Raw genomic sequence first — 25,665 nt, forward strand, 5'->3', positions numbered from 1 at the left:
CGCCAAGACAACAAAGCATAGCATGGCGGATGACAGAGGAGAAGCCGACGAGCGAGAAATTATCAAGCCACCATTGCGGTCCTTACAAGAAACAGGAATCTAGGAAACTTCACCTGCACTGTCCAGTATCCAGGTATTTATTTCAGTCACACTGGTTGAATTTTTGGCTAAAAGGTTACTGAATCGATTTCAAGTCACTGAATCGTTTCGGATCGTATCGTTCTAAATGAACCAATATCGTCCCTTGAATCGTATCAACAACCACGAATCGTGATACAAATCGAATCGTTGTTAAAACGAATCGTTACACCTCTAGTAGTAGGTGCCAGGCACATGCGGTTTGAGTGTGTCAAGGACTGCAACGCTGCTGGGTTGTTCACCCTCAACTGTTTCCCGTGTGTATCAAGAATGGCCCAAGGACATCCAGCCAACTTGAGACAACTGTGGGACGCATTGGAGTCAACATGGGCCAGCATCCCTGTGGAACGCTGATATTTTTTCACTAATTGGTCTTTTGACCAATCACATCAGAGCTGATCAGTCAAAAGACCAACTAGTGAAAATACTAGAATTGGGCTGCCCGTCTCAACACAGCCATAGTGGCATCAGCGCTGCAAATTATTAGTATTCATAATATTTATTTAAAATCGCCAGTTGATTACAATAGCCGACCATAGCACGTTGAGCGTCTCTTCGGGTTGGCTCATTCTTGATAACCACAGAACTTTCAGAGAACAAAGAAAATGTCCATTAGAAAACCTCAGCAATTGATATGTCTTGTGCTTTCGTTGTCGTTACATAGTGGTTTCTCAACTTCTCAAAGTCAATTTTGCTCTAAGAACAAAAATAAGTACATATATTCTATATGTACTGCTTTGTGATGCTCTTGCACAATTGATCTACAGTTATTCATTTTTCATCCATTCTGAGAAAAGTCTTCTTGGCTCCTCTGAATATAGACCACTACCACATTGCCCCTCCCCCTTTTCAATGAAGTACCTTCTCCGATATTGATACTTATCCTTTTCGTGTGTGATTTGAACTGTGCGTTATGCCTCGTTTTAGAACAGTCAATGCGGTAAATGTCCTATGGATAGGAGGACAAGAGGGAGAGGAGGTGCGGACTCCCCCTCCACAAGGCCAAAACAAGGAGGGGGTAAACAGTGGTCCGTCTAAGACAAAGAACATACCGAGTTTGCAAACAGGTCCTGTAGCACTAGTCTATACACAAGTCCATTTTCCTAAATGTGCTGCTATGGCAAGCACACATGCGTGAGTCCATATGCACATGTTCACCACCATCTTTATATGTATGTTTGCTTGCTCTCCCATGTGGTTGTCCCATGTAGTAGAGTTTGGTGTCGAACTGTTCACATGATGCCGTTGGTGAAGTACTGGAAGCCGTCGTAAAGCTTGGTGGTGATGGAGCGCATGGAGCCATCCACCATCTGCTCCACCAGCACCTGTAGCTGCTCCTCCGTCAGGCTCATGTGGAAACGTTCCTTCAGGTAGCGGATGGTGCTGGAGCCATGGAAGCAGGGTAGGTGAGAGCCTGGTGGGGGAGGAGGAGAGGGGAGACCCAGGGAGAGGGAGTCAGAGGAGTTGCAATCCCAAGACCACAGAGAAACCGGGCAGATAGATAATGTTTATGGAAAAACACCACAACACACTGGTCATGCTAATATACCGTTTTAGCTAACAGTACCTTGCTGCATGATCTCCACTATTTGGACCACCTTCTCCATGTGTTTGCGAGCAGCTATCAGGCCCTGGAGCATCAGCATCTTGTAGTAGTTGAACATGTCTCCATCCAGGCCTCCCATCACCTGAGAGAACCACAGACAACAGAGGTTAGTCTTTACACATAAAAAACCAACAGGTTATGCAGGCTACTGCAGCTAACCAGCAAACTCGCTAATAGCATCTTTGAACACTAACAAATGTATGCATTTATGCAGTGAACATTTTGTGAGGTTTCTAGCTAGATTGTTAGGCAGCTAGTTGTATGATCAATTCCACAGTGTTCTCCAGTTTACACTTATATGACAATGCAAATTCGCATGCAGTATAATTCATTTGACTCACATCCACAAATTCGCTGGTGAGCTTAAAAGCGGAGGTCTCAAAGCCCAGGTTCCTGGGCGAGCTGGACAGGATGAAGCCAAAGTCAATGTGGATTATGTGGCCCTCCGAGTCCAGGAGGATGTTTCCATTGTGTCTGGAGAAAGACAGAAAGGAGATGAGGGATAGGGGAACTGAGTAAAGGGTATAGGAATAGAGGAGAGGGTGGGATGTGGTAGTTGATATCAGACCACAAAAACTGTGTTTACACAGGCAGACCATTTCTGACCTTCTGCCCAAAAGATCAGAATTGTGCAGCCTGTGTAAATGTAGCCAAACAGGCTCAAAGACAAAGGAAGCTAAGAGGGGAAATGGAACATGTGAGTAATGTAACGAGTGAAACTGAAGAGGGGTGAAAAGGGAGGGCTGCCCACCTGTCTTTAACCTGCAGCAGGTAGCAGATGAGACTGTAGCCGGCGCAGCTCTCCACAAAGTTGCACTGGGCGGTGAGGAAGGCCTCGGTGGTGTAGCTGCCGTGCTCCTGCAGGAAGTAGTCCAGCAGAGACAGCTGGCTCTGCTTCCTCACCTGGAGCACAGAAACAGCATTTTGTATGAAATAGCAACAGACACAGTATTCCATTAGAAAAAGCTACCGACACGGCATTCCATTAGAATTAGCAACTGACACGAAATTCCAGTGCGTGATCAACCATTACTTAGATTATCAAAATCTTTCATCCCAAGAGGTACTGGATTACATAGCTAAACAACTCGGCTTGAAGTTATTGTTAGGCAACTTTGTCATGAGATTTCAAGTGCACAATTGGGTCCATCTCATTTTCTCTGCTCACCTGGTGCAGAGAGACAGCGTTCAGCACGGGCTCGATCATCCCGCTGTCCGATGACATCACCAGGATCTTATAGGGCTTGATCCACAGGGGGACGTGCTCCTGCTCCCAGATGGACTGGAGAGGAAAAAGGGAGTAGTGGAGCGAATTAGTGATTGAATGAATGCTAATAAGAATAAATAATTCAGAGCATTTCTGTGGAATGGGACTCTACTGTGGAGAGTCAAGTACCTGTAGCTGGCTGAGCACCTGGAAGGCCAGTAGCTCTTGCCTCAGGTCGTCCCCACACTTCACGATGACCGACAGCAGCCGCCAGTTTGGCAGGTGACCGTAAGGGGAGCCCTCCCTTATCCGCCTGAGGGATGGAGAGAGCGGAAAGAAATAGTGAGACACAGCAAATGACTTTACAATGCCACAATGTGTTGTCTTCGCTGCACTAAGTGGGACAGACATGTATCCTCGGGTGGGGGATTGTGTATGCCCATCCATTTTGTCTCTTCTAGTAATTACACTGCTCAAAAAAATAAAGGGAACACTTAAACAACACAATGTAACTCCAAGTCAATCACACTTCTGTGAAATCAAACTGTCCACTTAGGAAGCAACACTGATTGACAATATATTTCACATGCTGTTGTGCAAATGGAATAGACAACAGGTGGAAATTATAGGCAATTAGCAAGACACCCCCAATAAAGGAGTGGTTCTGCAGGTGGTGACCACAGACCACTTCTCAGTTCCTATGCTTCCTGGCTGATGTTTTGGTAGTGGTAGCATGAGACGGAGTCTACAACCCACACAAGTGGCTCAGGTAGTGCAGCTCATCCAGGATGGCACATCAATGCGAGCTGTGGCAAGAAGGTTTGCTGTGTCTGTCAGCGTAGTGTCCAGAGCATGGAGGCGCTACCAGGAGACAGGCCAGTACATCAGGAGACGTGGAGGAGGCCGTAGGAGGGCAACAACCCAGCAGCAGGACCGCTACCTCCGCCTTTGTGCAAGGAGGAGCAGGAGGAGCACTGCCAGAGCCCTGCAAAATGACCTCCAGCAGGCCACAAATGTGCATGTGTCTGCTCAAACGGTCAGAAACAGACTCCATGAGGGTGGTATGAGGGCCCGACGTCCACAGGTGGGGGTTGTGCTTACAGCCCAACACCGTGCAGGACGTTTGGCATTTGCCAGAGAACACCAAGATTGGCAAATTCGCCACTGGCGCCCTGTGCTCTTCACAGATGAAAGCAGGTTCACACTGAGCACATGTGACAGACGTGACAGAGTCTGGAGACGCCCGTGGAGAACGTTCTGCTGCCTGCAACATCCTCCAGCATGACCGGTTTGGCGGTGGGTCAGTCATGGTGTGGGGTGGCATTTCTTTGGGGGGCCGCACAGCCCTCCATGTGCTCGCCAGAGGTAGCCTGACTGCCATTAGGTACCGAGATGAGATCCTCAGACCCCTTGTGAGACCATATGCTGGCCCTGGGTTCCTCCTAATGCAAGACAATGCTAGACCTCATGTGGCTGGAGTGTGTCAGCAGTTCCTGCAAGAGGAAGGCATTGATGCTATGACTGAATCCAATTGAGCACATCTGGGACATCATGTCTCGCTCCATCCACCAACGCCACGTTGCACCACAGACTGTCCAGGAGTTGGCGGATGCTTTAGTCCAGGTCTGGGAGGAGATCCCTCAGGAGACCATCCGCCACCTCATCAGGAGCATGCCCAGGCGTTGTAGGGAGGGCATACAGGCACGTGGAGGCCACACACACACACTACTGAGCCTCATTTTGACTTGTTTTAAGGACATTACAGCAAAGATGGATCAGCCTGTAGTGTGGTTTTCCACTTTAATTTTGAGGGTGACTCCAAATCCAGACCTCCATGGGTTGATAAATTTGATTTCCATTGATAATTTTTGTGTGATTTTGTTGTCAGCACATTCAACTATGTAAAGAAAAAAGTATTTAATAAGATCATTTCATTCATTCAGATCTAGGATGTGTTATTTTAGTGTTCCCTTAATTTTTTTGAGCAGTGTATATTTCTATGTACCAATCACCCACCTGACTTTCTCCTGCCAGGGCTCCTTGAGCGCCACGGCGATGAAGACAGGCTCCTTGCTCTCCGTGCTGGTGATGCTGTCCACAGAGAACTGGGAGATGTTGTCACTGCTACTGGTGTGGCCTTCTGGGAGCTGGAACCATAGAAGGACCCCAGAGTTAAAAGTACATTCAAATCTGATTCACCTCCTCCTTCCCCAACAACCTAGTCATCAAAATGTGACTTAAAGTCAGACGGTGCCACCATGTGGTTGCCATGGGTACCCACCTCCACTTCCAACTTGCCGATGTCATCCACTGCCCAGGCCTCGTCGTCGTTGTCGTAGTTGGGCACGGTGGAGAAACTGCCGGCGCGCTGCTCGGCTGTGATGCCAACGCACTCCGGGAGGAGGTTGTCCACAGAGCGGGCGCTGCGGATGCATGTCTCCGGGATGCGCAGGGGAATGCCGGACGTCTCGAACCTCTCGCACTCCAGCACCTCCACGTAGATGATGTACGGGGCCTGAGAGGAAGGGGAGAATGAAGAGGTCACTGGAGTTCTAGACCTATTTTTGTAAGGTACATTTATGCAGGAAGTCCCATTGACAAAGAGCATTGGGGCCCACTCCATCTAAACTCCAGGCTCCTCAGGAAATAAATAAACTAACAAATGAGTTAACTAATTAATCGTGTCAAACTACTAGGCATTCTGGTCACCTTGTTTTTGGAGCCTGTTGTGTGTGTACCTCCTTATACATGTGTATTACAACAAGTTGCCTCACCTTATCTTTGGAGTTGAGCACCACGGCCTGTGTGTGGGGAACGCGCACCACGTGGTGGTCGAAGGCTGCAGTGGGCAGCCAGACGCGGGCTGGCAGCTTGTGGTTGAGCTGTGACAGCTCTGAGATGAGCTGCCAGGTCTTCTGCTCCTTGGTGGGCAGCGTGGCCAGCCGCTTTCCGATGCCCATCAGAGACTTGATGAACTCCCTCTGCAGCGTCAGGCGCAACGGCTACAGAGAGGAGGAGCGAGGTTAGGAGGAGGAGAGCTGGTTAGAATCTAGATCAAGACAGATGTCTTTTTGTGTTCTGAAGACATTTACAACAAGCTACAGCAAATAACAAGTGGCACATCTTTTTTTTAGGGTCCTTCCATGAATGACTACACACACAAAAAAAAAAAAAAAGAGGCTGAGAAAGGAGGGAGGAAGATGGGTATGATGGGAATTGAAAGAAGGATGTTTTAGGAGCGGAATCTGAAGAGAAAACCAAGGGGAGGTATAAGACTAAGAATGCATGGGCACAGGGAGAAATAAGCAAATAAATTAAATTCTGTCAACCCATTGCAGTACCTCATTACAGCACCAGAGATCAGTACCACAATGGTTAAAATGAGAGACTTGAGCGAAACCCAGATACCAAACAAGCTCTTGGGCCTTGGAGATGTTTAGTCAACTTATGGTGTCCAATATCTTCATATTTAAAGTATGAGCAATATTCAATACCATTATAGTAGGTCAAAGTACAAATCTAGGAAGTCCTTTGTTCTACAGTCCACCATTAAGGCTACTTTGAAATTAGATAACATCTCAATCATAAGGTTACTATATAAAAAAAGTACTTACATTTTTTTTGTTATGGAAAAAAGTTCCAATTAAGTAGGCTAACATATGGGACAGTTAACGACACACAAGAAAAAAAGGTTAATTTGTTAGTTCTTAGTTAAAGGTAGACTCAGTGAAATGTATGTTGCCACGAGCAGCACCGCAGATATTGAGATGAGCGAGATAAAATACTTTGCTCACACAGTCGCACTGTTACAGCATGGTAGCCAAGGGACCAAAACAGCGGAGAAGTTGAGCCTCGCACTTCAACGCTCTTAGTTGTTGTGGAAATTGACCCACTATGCTGTTTACTTTCTGCATCTACGTCATCCCACTGAGTCTACCTTTAATACCAGGTAGGCCAATTTTTGCCACATGAACTACTGCCAGTGGCGTATTTGTTGCTTAGGACTACCATGTAAAATGTGTAAACGTGTGTAATTATGACTGACTTTGACTGACTCTCCTTCAGTAAAGGTTACTCCAGGTGTCTTTACATTTAGCTGAGTCTCCCCATTCCAAAACTCCCAGAAGCATTTTTCAAAAACATGAAGCAAGTTATCCGATTACAGAGAGAAAAACAACCCAAGGGGTTGAGACCATTGCACTACATGCCAATGTCCATACTTTTATACCACAAAGAAATCATGCCCAATGCATACATGTGCTAGTTGGTGTGGACATTGAAACAGAGCCTAGAGGTGGCGTTGACACACAGATTAGGGCTAGGGCTGTTGCGGTGACCTTATTACCGCCAGTCACGAGTCGTGACCGCAGTTAAATTCCCGTTGGTAAAGGTAATCCCAATCCAAAACTGCGCAAATGAACGGTGCTGATGGATAGCCTACCAAACTTGCTAATGGCCTGGAACTCAGTGCTCTATTGTCCCTCTAATCACATCATGATTTAATTTGAATAATCTGAATGATGAGGACAAATAATTATGGGAGTTACAGTTCCTGTTCCGAAATGGACACGGGAAAGCCCCGGACCCAATATGCATACATTTTTAAAACCTCTCCCGAAAGGACAACTGGTCTGATCCGAGTGAGGGAAGCAGCAGAAAAGCCAATTGTTTTGCTACTTTATTCAACCGGACCCATGGGAGGGGAGAGAGCGAGAGCGAGGCTGTTAGGGAGTGGAGGCCGTTCGGTGTGTGTGTGAATGTATGAGTAAGCACCATGAGCCTGAGAGAGAGACCGCAACCACTGTTAACTTCTTGGTAGTTATTTATCATCCAATCCGATTATTCAGTACCTGTCTTGACTGTATCAAACTGAGAGAAGCTAGCTAACTCGGCTAATTGAGCCTAGCCATAACATTACTGCGCTTTTCACCGTCCTACCGTTAGCCTACACATAACTCCACTCAGACTATAGCGTAAATAGCAGCATACCCGTTGGCTTTTGGTCGTTGTAGCCTCTCATTTCACTTTTAATTCCATCTTCCATTGATTAGATCTCCCCCTCTCCAAATCATCAATATATAGAGTTGCATCATGCAGCCCTTTATGTTTTGATTCCCTGGTTTATAAGCCTATCACAACTAAATCAATAATGGATTTTATTGTGATGGCTATATTAAAAATGTACTTTGACTTTTTAAAATCTAGATGTTCCAAAAGCGCGCTAAACATGTTTATGTTAATTAACGGTCAATTACCGTGAGACCGGCAGTCATTTGCATGACAATTACCGCCTGCCAAAATTTCATGACCGCCACAGCCCTAGTTAGGCCTATTCAAAACCACAGATTTTCCAGGTCGAGGAAACTGTATTTCATAGCATTTCCTTGGTCTTTTTGTGTTGACAGGCAAACCAAGCAGCTTCCTTAGCATTCTACTTTTGTAGTCAAATGTCAAAATGCCTTTCCTGTGAAGAAGTGTATTTTCTGGATCATGACCAAACGTCATGACTTCCTGACATTACTTCCAGAGTGGACAGGACGTTCTGTTGAGGAAGGGTCCCCGAGTGTTACTGGGATTGGATTTACCTATTCAAAACAACTGATTCTGGACCCATGCTTAACGAGGCAAAATAATTGGTGTTCCAAAAGTGGCTGGGTAACACTTCCCAAAATGTAATTCATAGATTTGAAAAGGTAGAGTGGATATCTGCTCTATCATATAGAGTCGAGTCCTGTTAGGGCTGGCACAATTACCGTATACATATTTTTTTTACCTTTATTTAACTAGGCAAGTCAGTTAAGAACATATTCTTATTTACAATGACGGCCTACACCAGCCAAACCCAGACGACGCTGGGCCAATTCTGCGCCGCCCTATGGGACTCCCAATCACGGCAAGTTGTGATACAGCCTGGAATCAAACCAGGGGGTCTGTAGTGACGCCTCAAGCACTGAGATGCAGTGCCTTAGACCACTGCGCCACTCGGTTATGGATGAAGCCGGCACAAAAATAAAATAACCCGTCTTTTTTTTTGTGGAACAACTGTTCATGGACTCAACAACATGATGAAACTTTGCTCCTTGCTGAAACAAGCAAGGTGTTGTAGCAAACGAGTCTTCTGCTCTATTGCACTCCATTGTAAAGTGCAAGGGTGACAATATACACTACATTACCAAAAGTATGTAGACACCTGCTTGTCAAATATCTCATTACAAAATCGTGGGCATGTTGGAAGATGTTGGAACATTGCTGCGGGTACTTGCTTCTACTCAACCACAAGAGCATTCGTGAGGTCGGGCACTGATGTTGGGCGATTAGGCCTGGCTCGCAGTCAGCGTTCCAATTCATCCCAAAGGTGTTCGATGGGGTTGAGGACAGGGCTCTGTGCAGGCCAGTCAAGTTCTTCCACACCGATCTCAACAAACCATTTCTGTACAGACCTCGCTTTGTGCACAGGGGCATTGTCATGCTGAAACAGGAAAGGGCCTTCCCCAAACTGTTGCCACAAAGTTGGAAGCACAGAATCGTCTAGAATGTCATTGTATGCTGTAGCGTTAAGATTTCCCTTCACTGGAACTTAAAGGGCTTAGCCCGAACATTGAAAAACAGCACCAGACCATTATTCATCCTCCACCAAACTTTACAGTTGGCACTATGCATTTGGGCAGGTAGCGTTCTCCTGGCATCCGCCAAACCTAGATTAGTCCGTCGGACTGCCAAATGGTGAAGCATGATTCATCACTCCAGAGAACGCGTTTCCACTGCTCCAGAGTCCAATGGCGGTGAGCTTTACACCACTCCAGCCGACACTTGGCATTGCGGATGGTGATCTTAGGCTTGTGTGCAGCTGCTCGGCCATGGGAACCCACTTCACGTTGCTTCCAGAGGCAGTTTGGAACCCGAAGACAGACGATTTTTATGCGCCATGCGCTTCAGCACTCGCCGGTCTCGTTCAGTGAGCTTGTGTGGCCTACCACTTTGCGGCTGAGCCGTTGTTGCTCCTAGACGTTTCCACTTCACAATAACAGTACTTACAGTTTACCGGGGAAGCTCTAGCAGGGCAGGAATTTGACAAACTGACTTGTTGGAAAGGTGGCATCCTATGACGGTGCCACGTAGAAAGTCACTGAGCTCTTCAGTAAGGTCATTCTACTGCCATGGTTTGTCTATGGAGATCACATGGCTGTGCTCGATTTTATACACCTGTCAGCAACAGGTGTGGCTGAAATAGCCAAATCCACTAATTTGAAGGGGTGTCCACATACTTTTGTATATATAGTGTATTTGACCGCAACTGGATCCAAATAACTGAAAATGTAATTCTCATGCTGATTAGATTTTCAAATATGTAATGCATTTCAGGAGTCTAGCCTAAAATGAGCAATTAGCTGTAGGATACTTTCCGGAATGTACCTGTATAGACAGTAACTGCTCACCCAATAGACATGTAACCAAAGTACACGTTGCTGATGACAACTGCCTTGGGGATAGAGTCGACAGGGAGACCGAGCCTGAGGCTTGGGTTACCTGCAGAACACAACAAGGTGTGGCAGAAATGCATTTTCTCTGTGTGCATGTACGTCAGCAGTAGAGCAGACGTCCTTTGCACTTGTTGTCCAGGTGATTGTTGAACACAGGGCGACGTGTTAGAATACCATTTTGTAAGGGCGGAGCTAAAATCGGGTGACAACGCATAGCTCCTCTGTACTAGCCTATCTGATAAGGAAGTCAGTCTAAAGACCTACAACTGATTTTACAGCAGTCAAATCAATGTTGAGGCATTTGCCTGCCACCGAACGTCTTTATGTTCAAGTGAATAATGCTGGGCCCGACATTGATGCTTGACCGAACGGATAAGTAAAAAAGAATAATAAATCATGCCAAAAATCAAACAATTATGCTACCCCAATCAGAATTTGATCAAAGTGTCCTCTGTTATTGTAGGCCTACAGGCACGAGTGGTCTTTCAATCATGCAGTCGCAAGATGTGTTTTTGAGATCAAAGCGAGACTAGCTCCACGTGAACATGTTGATATTGATTGCTAGTTAGTGAGCTATTTACCCAGTTATAGCCAATTTTTGGTCAGCAATGAAAATCTTGGAAAAGTCATGGTGTGTCCATCACCTGCATGTGTTCAAGTGGGCAGTTGCCAGAGGAGAGAGGGGGTGAGAGACATTGCGCAGCAGGTAAAATAATGATATCGCCTATAGACTAACTAGATAGCCATTTCAAAACATAGTGAGTGGCTGGTTCTCGCTAGTTAACTATTAGCATGTATTAATGTCATTGTCATGTCAGATGTCCTATATCCAGATAAACTTTCCACCGGCACTCACGTATAACCGCAAATGGCCGACATGCAGTTGATACAGGTGTGTTGATGAAACCAATATTGCATACTCCGGTTGTAAACAGTCTCTCAAACGCTCAGAATTTGCTAGGATTCTCCTCTATTCAATACTGGCCATGTAATTCTGACATATATATACACACACATATATATACACACACACACACTACTGTTCAAAAGTTTGGGGTCACTTAGAAATGTCCTTGTTTTCAAAAGAAAAGCAATTTTTTGTCCATTAAAATAACATCAAATTGATCAGAAATACAGTGTAATACGCGCTTTCTATTCTGGTTAGAGCGCTGTTCTGTGAAGGGAGTAGTACACAGCGTTGTACAAGATCTTCAGTTTCTTGGCATTTCTCGCATGGAATAGCCTTCATTTCTCAGAACAAGAATAGACTGACGAGTTTCAGAAGAAAGTTGTTTGTTTCTGGCCATTTTGAGCCTGTAATCGAACCCACAATTGCTGATGCTCCAGATACTCAACTAGTCTCAAGAAGGCCAGTTTTATTGCTCCTTTAAAATCAGCACAACAGTTTTCAGCTGTGCTAACATAATTGCAAAAGGGTTTTCTAATGATCAATTAGCCTTTTAAAATGATAAACTTGGATTAGCAAACACAACGTGCCATTGGAACACAGGACAGATGGTTGCTGATAATTGGCCTCTGTACGCCTATGTAGATATTCCATTAAAAATCTGCCATTTCCAGCTACAACATTAACAATGTCTACACTGTATTTCTGATCAATTTGATGTTATTTTAAAAATGGACAAAGAAAATGCTTTTCTTTCAAAAACAAGGACATTTCTAAGTGACCCCAAACTTTTGAACGGTAGTGTATATAGAAACAGAAATAATTTGTGTAAAGCGACAGCTGCATCTGTAGTTAAACTCATCATGTATGTTTAAATTGAATCCCACTCTGGGGGGAAAATGGTGCTATCTGAATCCACCACAGTGCCCCAGCCCGGCGGCTATGTTGCCAAGACGACGCGAGGTGGGCAGGAAGAGGGAAGTATTGTGGCGGAGAGGGCATACCTGGGCACTGACAGCTGAGCCCAGACTGTAAACAAAAAAGGGCTGTAATGCAACACCCACCCAATCTGCACTGCGGGGGTGGTCCCACTCACATTACAGCGCGGCTCAAAATTGTGGACATATTTCACAGCATTCTTCTTCCTCTTCACTGTGATTGGTGGCTCTTGGTTTTTCCTCACTGTTGCAATCCAGCCAGAGGCCAAGTAAAAAGATCAAAACAAAATTAGTCAGGTCAGTCCTTAGGCCAATAACCAGGACTAACAAGATGGCGTGTGAAGCCTTATCAATAAGGACTATCAGTACAGTATTTATTATCAAAGCAAAATGGACTGCTTGGCATCCAACTAGTGATCACTGTGTACTAATACCACAGAGTTTCTAAACCCAGAGGCGCAACACGCGAGACTTCCCATAATGCTTGCGAAGCAGACTCAGCAGACCAGACCAGGGTTTGGTAAGTTAATGGGAGAAGTGAAAAATGTATTCTTAGTTGTTAAGTTTCTCGAAATCTAAATGCAACACAGATTCAAGCTAGGCTTAAGTAGCGGAAACTGTCATTACTACAACCTCATGAAAGTGACAGGTTTTTATTTGACAAAAACTTTGATATAAAGTTGTTTTTGTTGAAAATAAAAACCTGTCACTTTCATGAGGTTGTAGTAATGACAGTTTCCGCTACTTAAGCCTAGCTTGAATCTATGTGCCTTTGATTTGACGGCCTGCACGACCGTTAAACCCGACGATGTGTTTCTGCACATGAGCTTAGCTAGCTAACGTTGCCAAAACATCACCTACAAGCGTGATCGGGGATTTCTATTGGAGAAGCAGTTTCTGCCCATCTTTGCTAATACATCCTAAAGAGCAAAGTCAATAAAGCGAAGTGCCCTTGAACTCCTTTGGGCTGTTGGTTGCATTCTGTGGATTGTTAATGTGCTCCACCTGCCCTACAGGATTCTTCACAGCACAGACACAGATTAAACAGGGATCACTGGCCACAACAACATCAGCAGGGAGGTTTGATGCAGGCATACGTGGGGAAGGGAGGGGAGGAAAACAGAGTGAGGGAGAGCGAAAGAGAAGGAGAGGAGATTAGCTGAGAGAGGGATGGGTAGAGGATTTTTAAAAAGGATGACAAAAACAGGCACAAAAAAACAGAATAGAGAGAGGTGAGAGAGAGACTAGAGGTGAGAGGAAACATTGGTAGTAGGGAGAAAATGCATAACACAGCAAGATGCCTGGGAGAGTCCAAGAAATCGTTGAACGAGGGGAGAGGGACCGTCTTTCTGCTATAGTTCAGGACCTTGTCCCATCTAAAACTACCCAATTTGATTTCTCATAAAATAACTGATCCCCTGATGAGAGAGAGAGGACTGACAGAAGGTTGCAAGCCAGACAATCAGTGAGACCGAGAGAAAGGCCAGACAAGAGGAAGCAGAAAACTTCCACCAGAACCATATCGCTCGTCAACACTGACACAAATCCTGCCCCAACACAAACATGCTCACAATAGCATCTGCTAAACAATCTAATGTCTGCAATGATAGAAAGTGACCAATTTTTTTCACCAAGCTCTCCATTCGAGAGGGACCCACCCTCAACCTCACTCTGACACCAGCTGCAGAGCAATCTGGCTGAGAAGTCCAGCCAAAAAGGAGAGGGAGGACACTGCACGCCCAAAACAATAGGGGAGGGAACTCTGGAGATGTGGGACAGATGCTACCTAACCCCACCCCCCTTCTTTATTAGTTAGACTGAGGGTAGTCTGGCTAGACCATAGAAAGAGCTGGAATAACGCTCTTCAATGTCCAAAACTCGTACTCCTGGGCTCCCAAAGAATGTTCAATTTTGACAGAACAGTTTTTGCACAAGTAATATTATTGTGAGACATGGAAGATGAGCCTGCAAGTCGCAAGCAAACGCTGCACCTGCGAATAATAAAAAGTATTGCTGACTCAGCACACTCCAGCATGGCTGATCCAAGTTTCCCTTGCTGAATCCCACAGTGTTCTGTAGGACAACCATTTACTACTGACACACAGATGGAGAAAAACTTGGTATTCAGGTTACTCAGGGTTTCCTGTGCTTTATCATCCATAGGGACTATAAAAGAGAACATGTATGCAACAGGCCTACTATTAAAGATTAAAAACGTACAAAGACATTCTATACTCTACAACTCTGATCCCACTCTCCCTTCCCTCTTTTTGTATGACAAAATATGTTAAAAAAGGTACTCACCTCATCGTAGCCGCTTTCCACCTTGGGGTTGCTGGCTGTTCTCCTGAGGCTACTCCCCAGGCTTGTGCAATGCGTGGCGTCCGACTTGGATCGCTGATGTGTCCGCTTGGAAGGCGAGAGGTAGGCATCGGCAGGGATGATTTGGCTGTCGGGGGCCGGGGGCGGCTCCACGGTGTGCCGCTGGTGGTGTCGAATGTGGGCAACGTCCCGCAGCCCAGGGCTGGCGTCCGCAGCACCGGCGGGACCCACACCTTTAGAAGCTGAGTGGGGCTTTAGTTCGTCTGAGAGGATTAGCTTGCGCAGCTTGGTGCCGCGCGAGTGGCGCTGGGTAGAGATGTGCATGTCGGAGGAGTAGGCGCCGAGCAGCCATGCCGTCTGCAGGGAGAAGGCAATGCTCTGGCGGCAGCGGTGCACCACGTAGGGCCGGATGGCGTCGCCCATATCCTCGTCCATATAGGAGATGCAAAAAAGTTTGGTTAAAATTAGAGCTAAAGTTAAAGATGACTATATGGGAGTAAGAGAAGAAGAGTCCCATTTAAAGGTCCAATGCAGCTGTTTTCTCTCAATTTAAAATAGTTTCTGGGTAACAATTAAGTACCTTACTGTGATTTATTTTAAATTAAAATGGTCAAAAAGAAACTAATAGCTTCTTAGCAAAGAGACATTTCTCAAGCAAGAATTTTGATAGGACTGTCTGGGAGTGGTGTGAGTGGGGAGGGGGAAAACTAGCTGTTATTGACAGCGGTTTGGAGGTGTGATGTCACCAGGCAGGCCAACATTTCGTCTCACCACCATAGAATGACATTTCAGGCGTCTTTTAAAATGGCTCTTACACTAAAAACGGCATTGTAATCTTTCAGAATTTCACTGTTATTCCAACCTCAGTGTGGAATATATATAAAACACAGGAAAATCATGTTGACTACACTAAGGTTTTTAAGCAAACCTGGGACTTGAACCAACTATGAGAAGTCGGCATTTGATTTACAGTACTTACGAACAAAGGTCAGTTCAGGCGGTTACTGCAGTTTTGCGAAGGTCGGATATACAGGCCCTTTTGAAGTAGCTTCAGGGGGAGGGAATTTCAGCAACACACTACAGTACTAGACCACACCTTGAAGTCTTAATCGTCGCCACTTCTTGCTTTGTATTTAATTTGTCATGTCAGTAAAGGAAAATCTAAACAAACTCATGGTGTCCAATGACTAATTTGTCTGGTGAATGTCATTCATTATTTCACAATTGACTCATTCAACCAATATGTAATGATACTGTACACAGCTGGTTTTATATCTGTTGTTTTTACCTGCCAAGCTCCATTTTCTAATTATTGTGGAAACGTTTTTGAATGTTCTTAAAGGGTTACAGTGGAACCGGACACTAAAATGGAAGTTACTCACGCATACAAACACACATATTTATTTTCCACTTGTTGCAGGACCATTGCAGTTTTTCCAAAACCAATCATAGGTTTTTTCTTCCCTTGCAGCCTCTTCTCTTCTGGCTGCCTTTGTGTTCTTTGGTTTCCACCTTTCTCATATCTTCCTTTGTCTTGAGGTCCTCCTGTTTCTTCTAGTCAGCTTTAATCCGTTTCTGTGTAAGTTTGTCCCACTCGTTCTCACTCTTAAAAGCAGCCAGATACTTGTTTCTGACTACCTTGACCCATTTCTCCTTTATGAAATCCTTCTGGGCCTTCTTAAACTTCATATCTTTGTGATGCCTCTTTTGTCCCAACTTCTTGTTCTTCTCCTACTTCTGTCTCTCATTTTCCATCTTTTTCTGCTCCATCTTTGATGGCTCTTTCCATGACAGACCAGGGGAAAGCTATTATCCTATTGATGTCACTTGTTAAATCCACTTCAAATCAGCGTAGATGAAGGGGAGGAGAGGTTAAAGCCTGGAGACATGGATTGTGTATGTGTGCCATTCAGAGGGTCAATGGGCAAGACAAAATATTTAAGTGCCTTTGAACGGGGTATGGTACACTGATACGTTCTCATACTTACAGCTATACATACTCACACTTTCATACTCACATTCACACACGAACCCCACCTTCAACAGGTCTGATCACATACAAGGCCCCTGGATAGGCAATCGAGTAGGCTACTTCCTTACATCAAACTAGATGTAGCTCCGGCGCTGATGTGCTCTGGCATTTACAGGACAGAGCGTACTCACCAATTCTTTCCCTCTCACTGTTTATTCTCTTCCCCTTGCGCCTTATCGCTCTATATTTGTATCTGTTTATGCAACCTATCTTCCTTGGCCATGCATGTATGTGATAGAGACAGAGATACTAATACTTTATGGGAATTAACCCTGTTCTTAGAATCAGCACTGTAGAACATAGCGTGTATAATAAGTATAGTGTTAATTGCAGTGTAGCCTAGGTTGCCTCTGGCTATGAATGTTTATGTACTTGTATCAGTACATTTTTGGCTAATAACATAGACCTAACAATTATTGTAAATGTGTGTTTACCTTGTGTTATAATAACCTATTTTCAATTTAAATGATAGGACTGACTGAAAAGCTGACTTCCTCCATTATAGGCTCCTGGTTGTAATTATTACATGTGTAAGCCCACAACAGCATTGCTGTTAGATAGCTTCATTTATTTAGTTAGCTATACGAAATTAATAATAGCCTAAAACTTATATTAGCTGTATGGCTAGCTTTATTCAAAATAGCAGAACATACCTGCCAGGCGACAAGTCAGCTCTCCCGCGCTGCCTCTCTTTACGCGAAAATCGTCATGCAGACTTGTGCCCTCATGGAGATTCCGTGCAGTGGATAATTAATACTGAGGTATTAATTTGTGATACTTCACTAGGCTAAAACAAGGTTTACTCGTTCATTCGTGTCGGTCAACCACTGAAAACATAAATGTGTCAAACTTTGTCTGCCTCTTCTTATCCATTTGGTGGAATTTCAACCATGCTCCGTCTTCTCTGCTTCCCACCCCTCCTCGTGCACTTCTCCAATCCTCCCTCTCAGTCTCACAACAAGAGGATAATGCTAGTGTCTCGTTTCCCCTAGCAACCAGTTGCTATAGGAATATTCCTTAGTAATTCAAAGTGTTGATGATGATGATGAAGAGTCCAGATGTATGACCACGATAGTTAGATTAGGCTAGTTATTCAATCAAACACATTTATTTTACAATTATAGACCCCTAACCTAGGAAGAAATGTGTCTCTTATAAACGTCTGTGTGCAGTTACAGGTAGCATACTCCAAAAACTAGAGAAAATTCGACAAAAAATATATTAAATCCACCTTTTGCAAAGTCCTCGGCATTTTAGCTGTGCACATCTCACATTTCCCAACACCGTTGCAGTAACTAGTCGTTTCTATGCGAAGCGGCTGCGGCCGCTTGTAGAAGTAGACTTAATGACAGCACTTCCCACAGTGCGACCAAAAGAAAGATCTACACATATGCAAGGGGTATTTATCGCTCAATACAAAAAGTGGATTTAATATTTTTCTGAATATTCTCTGTTTTTTGGAGTTCCACCTGCAACTGCACACAGATGTTCATAAGAGACAAGTTTCTTCCGAATCGAGAACAAAGAAAGTATCGCCAAGGTTTGTAAAAAAATATCCTGATTATGGTAAACAGCAGCCTATGCAAGATCTCAGATGAGCTTTAGCTCTGCCACTGAGGTTCGTGTTTACATGGCTATCTAGGAGTAATGTTAGAGGCTTTGATTCAGTTAGTCTACTGGGAGGAGAAGATGTGTCTTTCCCCAGGATACCCTTGCTTGTGGAGATAATGCTAGCAACCGAATGCTTTAATAAAGGATGAAGGTATAGTAGACCCAAGTAGCCTATTGTAAACTGTAACACATCTCACAATTAGAGTAACATGCAATTTTATCATTGGGGACATCACACTTTGTGCTATAGAGTATAGACTGTTGGGTTTAACAACATTTCCAAAACTCCATACCTGATCATAGGCTTTTGTTTTGAAATGTGTATGCCAGTAATGTTAATTTTATCACCAGCACTTTTGGAACCATAGCACCACTGTAGCTATATAATCCAACCACCTTGACTGATGACTGTCAATTCCTGCTGGAAGTTTCTAACTTTCACAGACTAACCAACCTTTTCTAACTTTCACAGACTGACCAAACTTTTTTCACAAACGTTTTTAGAGTAAGATTGTTGGTCATGAAGATGTCCCTTTCCTAAAATATTGTAGCAAACAAGGGGCGGGGAAGCGAACCCAGGTTACATGCGTGAAAGGCACACACCCTACGCATCGCTCCAACAGATTTAACCCACTTGGTCAGAATTGTAATGTGGCTCACTGTATTAGCGAGGATCACTACACCGTTTCGACCACTTTGACCACCAATATGCAGCCTACAGTTTTTTAGAGAGACAATAGATTTGTGGGAGTCCTTCGTAATTAAAACACTAACCAGCCGTAACATACGCATTCGATTTCTATTGTCTGCCATTTTCTTTTAGCCTCTGATTACTTTTATCTCCTAATGAAGATGTGTGTTGGTGTACTGGTTTTCCTCAACAGCCACCCTCTTTGGATGTATTATTGTTGCCGGCTGTACAGCCAGAGCTTGTGTGCTCGCCCAGGGTTTCAATTTTAGTCTATTTTAGGATTAGGGTTATGTCATGAAACGTGGGCTACTAGGCCTACATTATAAATATGACACAATCAGCATGAGAATAATCAAAATCAATCAGTTATCAAAACGCTCAGATATAACCACCAGGGCAGGAGGGCGAAGAGATGAGAAGAGTAGGCTATCTCAGCTGATTTATGCAGGAGATTTAAAATAATAATGTAAAACATATCTGTAGGCTTTTTAGTAACTATTTGAATGATGTTTTAGTCCAATGCATGTTGGTTGAACGCTTTGACACCTTGAACGTGAAAGTGAGTGGTTCAGTGAGTGTCTCCGCCTAGAACATCACAGAGCTGATGAACGCAGCAACGTTCTTTTTCAGAACCATGGCGAGCGCATTGTGACGCTGTCCCTTCTACTCCTACTCAGAGCCATTGATACAGTATTTTCTAAATGGTTATACTCCTACTGTTCTCTAAACAATGGTTTCATAGTTTACAATTGTATAAACTCCCAAATCATGCTCAAAATTCAATTTAATTGATGTCACTGTTGAGTGTTTTTTAATCAGTTTGATAAACATGTTTGTCCCATTGTGACATAGCCAACCATGACTTATGGAAGAATTTGACGTATTAATGGTCCCTATAAAACCCTGTAATTCTAAGAAAGAATTGTCAGATGGTTTTGAACTCAGTCAAAATCACTGCAGTATGTAGAGCGATAATGAGTAGGTCTATGTTCAGTCGTTTGTTGACAGCGACCCCGCTGAGATTCCTCCGCGAGAGGCCGCTTCTGAGTGCAGCTGGCCTGTTGTTTGCGTCCGGTTCGGCAGTCTACTTTTATAGCAAATATTACGGTATCGGTGAGGATGCACTGGCCACCGTGGAGAGCGTGGACCGTGTTGTCACGGTTGAGGAGGGTAAGTTTACATATTTGACAATGTCTAAATAGTAATAGTCCCAAATGCCACCCAATACCCTATTTCTTATTTTGACCAGGACCCATAGTTCTATGGTTAAAAGGCGCTGGTCAAAAGTAGTGCACTAAATAGGGAATAGGGTGTCATTTAGGTAGCAATCATGGTGATGACATTTTTTACAGTGTAGCCCTAGATTAACAACAACAAACAAACTTGCTCCTTTGAAACCAAACCTTTGCTTTAGGTTTAATTGAACATGTTGGTACATTATGCAGACACATAAATACATTTGATGTCATACAATATAAAACACAAGTAAATATATGATCAGCCTAACTACATGGACAGATGTCTGGTGTCTTGTAGCTAGTATTTCTTAAACTTAGAGAAAACAATCCTTTATTGTTTTTCATAAAGATAATGAGCCCACCCTGGACCAGGAGGACCCAGTCCTTGTTCAGGTAAGAATGCTGCAGGCCTATCAATAGCTTGGGTGCCAGTCTTTCTGCTCTCTTGCCAATTCCATCGTGGCAATATGATATTGGCATCACAATCCCATAAGGAGTGGACAGAGAGCTGAAACAGACTGGCACCCAGGCTATAACAATACTGCTTCATTAGCAGGATTGGTTCAATAACAATCTGTCATTCAAACTGTCATTTTACTGACTCATAAATTGATCCTGATTTTCTTCCTTAGTATGTGGTTGAGGAGGTTGGGCACCGGCCCTGTCTGGCTTTAATCCCTTGGTCTGGACCTCTGTGGGTTCCCAGCTCTGTAAGTCCATCCATTCTGATACTCTTTGGTCTTCTCTCTGGTCTTAAAACTGGTTTATGTACTTTAAACATAAACATGACGTTTTCTGAAGAACAATATGGAAATACATTTCTGTAAACATATTCCCTATTTTTTATAACTGCAGCCAACATATTACCTTACCCATGCTGGGAGGATGCTGGTGAGAGAGCTGGCAGTGTTAAACACGCAGGTAACCATGCAGATTATTGGACAAAGCTCATCTGATCTAATAGGCAGGATTACCTTCAGTATCCACTACGGTAGTGAAATACTTTGATGTTCGTTCCCTCATTTTCTCACAGATAGCTAGGAGGATGGTATGGAATGAACTGTCCTCTCAAAATGAACAGGTAGCCATTCATATGCAGGTACCTCAGATGTTTCCTTAACCTTTCAACACAGACCTGTGTAGTGTCTCAGAATCTATCATGCAGTAGCCTCCTCTTGTGATCCTCCCTATAGCAGTCTGTCAGACCTATAGGCTACCTGTCTATCATTCAAACTGACTTTTAATTTGATCCTGTCTTGTTCCTTAGTATGTGGATGAGGAGGTTGGGCAGCGGATGTTGGTAATTTGGTTGGTCCTCTGTGGGTTCCCAGCTCTGTAAGTCCATCCATTCTGATACTCTTTGGTCTTTAGACTGGTTTATGTAACTTAAACATAAACATGATGCTTTCTGTAGAACAATATGAAAATACATTTCTGTAAACATATTCCCTATTTTTGTAATAGTCTGTAACACTGCAGCCAACTTATTACCTTACCCATGCTGGACGGATGCTGGTGAGAGAGCTGGCAGTGTTAAACACACAGGTAACCATGCAGATTATTGGACAAAGCTCATCTGATCTAATAGGCAGGATTACCTTCAGTATCTACTACGGTAGTGGGATACTTTGATGCCCTTAACGTTCCCTCATTTTCTTACAGATTTGCAAGATTGAGAGCACATTCATTCTCGTGCTGGCAGATGGTATTGGATGAACTGTCCTCTCAGCTTGAAGAGGTAGCCATTCATATGCAGGTACCTCAGACATGTTCTTAACATTTACATCACAGACCTGTGTAGTTTCAACTATTATCATTGCAGTGGCCTCCTCTTGCGATCCTCCCTATGCCAATATTTTACACCTATACAGTACCAGTCTATCATTCAAACTGACTCTTAAATTGATCCTGTCTTGTTCCTTAGTACGTGGATGAGGAGGTTCGGCAGCAGCCCTGTCTGGCTTTAATCCCTTGGTCTGGACCTCTGTGGGTTCCAAGCGCTGTAAGTCCATCCATTCTGATACTCTCTGGTCTTTAGGGGGGTCTTAAACATAAACATAACTTTCTCTAAAAGAAACTTCTGGAAATACATTTCTGTAAACATATTCCCTTTTTTTGTAATAGCCTGTCAAACTGCAGCCAACTTATTACCTTACCCACGCTGGGAGGATGCTGGTGAGAGAGCTGGCAGTGTTAAACACACAGGTAACCATGCAGATTATTGAACAAACTCATCTGATCTAATAGGGATGATTACCTTCAGTATCCACTATGGTAGAATACTTTGATGCCTTTAAAGCTGTTCCCTCATTTTCTCAGATTTTCACAATGGAGCAGCCCATTATCACAGTTCACTCGTGCTGGGAGGATGGTATGGGATGAACTGTCCTCTCAAAATGAACAGGTAGCCATTCATAGGCAGGTACCTCAGACATGTTTCTTTAACATTTACAACACAGACCTGTGTAGTGTCTCAGAATCTATCATGCAGTGGCCTCCTCTTGCGATCCTCCCTATAGCAGTCTGTCAGACCTATAGGCTACCAGTCTATCATTCAAACTGACTCTTAATTTGATCCTGTCTTGTTCCTTAGTATGTGGATGAGGAGGTTGGGCAGCGGACCTGTCTGGCTTTAATCCCTTGGTCTGGTCCTCTGTGGGTTCCCAACTCTGTAAGTCCATCCATTCTGATACTCTCTGGTCTTTAGGGAGTAGCTTAAACATAAACATGATGCTTTCTGTAGAAGAATATGAAAATACATTTCTGTAAACATATTCCCTATTTTTGATAGTCTGTAAACTGCAGCCAATTTATTACCTTACCCACGCTGGGACGGATGCTGGTGAGAGAGATGGCAGTGTTAAACACACAGGTAACCATGCAGATTATTGGACAAAGCTCATTTTATCTAATTGGCAGGATTACCTTCAGTATCCACTATGGTAGTGGGATACTTTGATGCCCTTAAAACTGTTCCCTCATTTTCTACAGATTTTGCAAGATTGAGCAGCACATTTCATCATTCTCTCGTGCTGGCAGGATGGTATGGGAGGAACTGTCCTCTCAGCTTGAAGAGGTAGCCATTCATCTGCAGGTACCTCAGAATGTTCTTAACATTTAGATCTCAGACATGTGTATTTCAACTGCCAATTATCATTGCAGTGGCCTCCTCTTGCGATCCTCCCTATGCCAGTATTTTACTCCTATAGGCAGTACCAGTCTATCATTCAAACTGACTCTTAAATTGATCCTGTCTTGTTCCTTAGTACGTGGATGAGGAGGTTGGGCACCGGTCCTGTCTGGCTTTAATCCCTTGGTCTGGACCCTTGTGTGTTCCTATCTTTGTGAGTCTATCCATTCTGATACTCTCTGGTCTTTAGAGGATATTAAAGATTAACATCAAGTCACTAGTTTTCTATAAAACCACATAATGAAAAAACATATTCCCTTGTCTTTATAGCCTGTCTACTCCAAGGCCAAACCAGTCTACTACCTCACTCGTGCTGGGAGGATGCTGGTAACAGAGCTTGCAGTGTTAAACACACAGGTAACCAAACACATTATTAACCAAAGCTCATCTGATCTTATAGGGAGAATTTACTTTACCCTGTTCCCTTTTTTTCACAGACTTCCAAATTGGTTATTGAGGAGCCTACCATTCACCTCACTGAAGCTGGGAGGCTAGTGCTTGACGAACTGTCAGCACCTTCAGATAGCCATTCACAGGTAGTCAATCACATTATTAGACAGTCATAGCTGATTAGTAATAGTACACATTACCATGTCCTCTATCTCCACAATTGTGTGTCTTATTAATCACAGAGCAATCTCTATAATTAGGGGATGTCTTTGTTTTTCAGCCAAATAGGGAAGACTCTGGTTTTCCCTATGAGAAGTTGCAGCTGGTTGGGAACTGGGGTTCGTTTCATTTCCATTACTGGAATATCCATTATGGACGAGTGCAGGTACTTCAGACATATTCTTAACATTTATGAACACACCTGTGTATTTGAACTCCCAATTGTCTCTGGGTTTTCTTTTGTATGTCTGTCCCTAATTGAAACCTAGGGGAAACTTGTCGTACGAACATCATGTGGGCTCTATATCACTGCCAGGGATTATACTCAGAACTGAAATCGCCTGCCAAATGTTATAGACATCTACAGCTAACATATAGAGAGAGGTCTGGAGACTGAAGGAGTTTTTTCTTTATAGCAAAATGAAGAGGACATGCATCACCTGTGCATTGTGAGGGGAGTGGAGAAGCAGCTGTGGTGGAGCAGAGTCATCCAGGAAAAAATCCTGGACCCATGGGTGAGAGATTCTCAACTGGTCTTTCGTCTCAAATGCACCTGATTTGTGTCAAATGACGCACATGCTATAGGTCTACTTATATTTCCTGGATGAAATGTAATGTTTCTCTGTCTCTTTTAAAGGGTCTCGTCCAGGTGGTCCTCACCAACAAGAAGCTGATTGGTATTAAGGTACAGTCAGGCAATTTTTCACAGAAAAAATGTAAAGTGGCAAATGTCCATTTACCTATTTGAATAAATACATGTTGACAGAAAATGAAATTACACGTTCTAATCTCTTGCCTCATTTTTAGTTCCTTGGTAGAAGGATCCATGGACTCATGTCCGGCCTTGTCAAGAGGAGGTCTGAGTTCACCTATTATGAGGATGCCCAGGTACACCCCGTGTTATGATTTATTTCAGTGTTTGGTTGAGGGGTTTTCAATATGGTGGTTTTCAGTGTTGGGCTGACAGTGTCACATGTTGTGTGTTAAACAGCAGGTGGATATCTCCACCACAGTGGAGGGGTACCAGGAGAGGGGGGATGAGATGATGGCATATCAGTTCTCCACCTCTGACATCATCACCACCCCTCATGAGCCGTCCTCTGGCTCCTCTCACCAGTTCCCCCAGAATTCTCCGCCTCCCCCTTTCCCTTCCGATTCCCCTCCCAGTCCCCCTCCACCTTACCACTCCACCCAGGACCAGGACCAGACCCCTGACAGCACTCCTCAGGTAAAACTCTTTCTACAGTCAATAATTCTTATTTCATTTGTACTTGTGTGTACAGGTGTGTGTCATTGTTTTGGTATCGATAGGTTTGTGTTGTCTGTCAAGGGTCAAGTTGTTAGGTCAAGATGAAAGTATTGTTATGATGTCACTGAATGTTTTGTCTGCTTCAGTTGATGTTGCAGGTGAAATGCAGTTTAGTAGAGTTTAAGTTAATGTGATGTCTGTTTTAGGAGTTTGAGGAGGAGTTTGTGGAGGAGCAAAATAATGCTGCAGATGTGCCCCAGTTGCGGTGGGTTCGCTTTCATGTGTTCATCTATAGTAAAAACCTTTGCTTTGAAATAATCTGCCCAATATTGTAGTTATACAGATGTAGGATCTTAATTTGAGACAGTTTGCTACAGCAGGAAAATAATCCTGCAGCAACAGGATACATTTTTCGTTAGGGCAAATCGAGTCTAAAATTTCAAAGT

At 43.9% G+C, this 25,665-nt stretch overlaps 2 protein-coding genes across 7 annotated transcripts in view; one reads left to right on the forward strand and one right to left on the reverse strand.

Annotated features, from left to right (window-relative positions):
- LOC121552205 overlaps window positions 1–25,665 on the forward strand; it is a 59,292-nt gene that overhangs the window by 31,870 nt on the left and 1,757 nt on the right. For 3 of the 4 annotated variants that reach the window (XM_045218633.1, XM_045218631.1, XM_045218632.1), the window contains exons 7-13: window positions 23,799–23,897; window positions 24,032–24,136; window positions 24,387–24,485; window positions 24,608–24,655; window positions 24,778–24,858; window positions 24,962–25,198; window positions 25,426–25,484. In XM_045218633.1, coding sequence (XP_045074568.1) covers window positions 23,799–23,897; window positions 24,032–24,136; window positions 24,387–24,485; window positions 24,608–24,655; window positions 24,778–24,858; window positions 24,962–25,198; window positions 25,426–25,484 — 728 coding nt within the window. Of the gene's footprint in view, window positions 1–23,655; window positions 23,719–23,798; window positions 23,898–24,031; window positions 24,137–24,386; window positions 24,486–24,607; window positions 24,656–24,777; window positions 24,859–24,961; window positions 25,199–25,425; window positions 25,485–25,665 lie in introns of those variants that run through there. The other variant, XM_045218634.1, reaches the window with a different exon arrangement.
- LOC123481271 (phosphatidylinositol 4-kinase beta-like) lies at window positions 459–17,870 on the reverse strand. Of its 3 annotated transcripts, XM_045218636.1 has the most exons (11): window positions 17,285–17,870; window positions 14,582–15,031; window positions 5,726–5,953; window positions 5,233–5,466; window positions 4,968–5,098; window positions 3,141–3,264; window positions 2,913–3,026; window positions 2,496–2,647; window positions 2,086–2,218; window positions 1,706–1,826; window positions 459–1,552 (listed from the first exon to the last, which is right to left on the reverse strand). In XM_045218636.1, the coding sequence occupies exons 2-11, from the start codon at window positions 15,020–15,022 to the stop codon at window positions 1,371–1,373; spliced, it is 1,860 nt and encodes a 619-aa protein (XP_045074571.1). In that variant the 5' UTR covers window positions 15,023–15,031; window positions 17,285–17,870; the 3' UTR covers window positions 459–1,370. The 3 variants fall into 3 exon arrangements, with proteins under 3 accessions (XP_045074571.1, XP_045074572.1, XP_045074570.1); XM_045218637.1 differs by lacking the exon at window positions 14,582–15,031 and having other exon boundaries at window positions 17,285–17,866; XM_045218635.1 differs by lacking the exon at window positions 17,285–17,870 and having other exon boundaries at window positions 14,582–15,180.

This window comes from Coregonus clupeaformis, unplaced genomic scaffold (genome assembly GCF_020615455.1).
Source record: "Coregonus clupeaformis isolate EN_2021a unplaced genomic scaffold, ASM2061545v1 scaf1699, whole genome shotgun sequence".
NCBI classification, from domain to species: domain Eukaryota; kingdom Metazoa; phylum Chordata; class Actinopteri; order Salmoniformes; family Salmonidae; genus Coregonus; species Coregonus clupeaformis.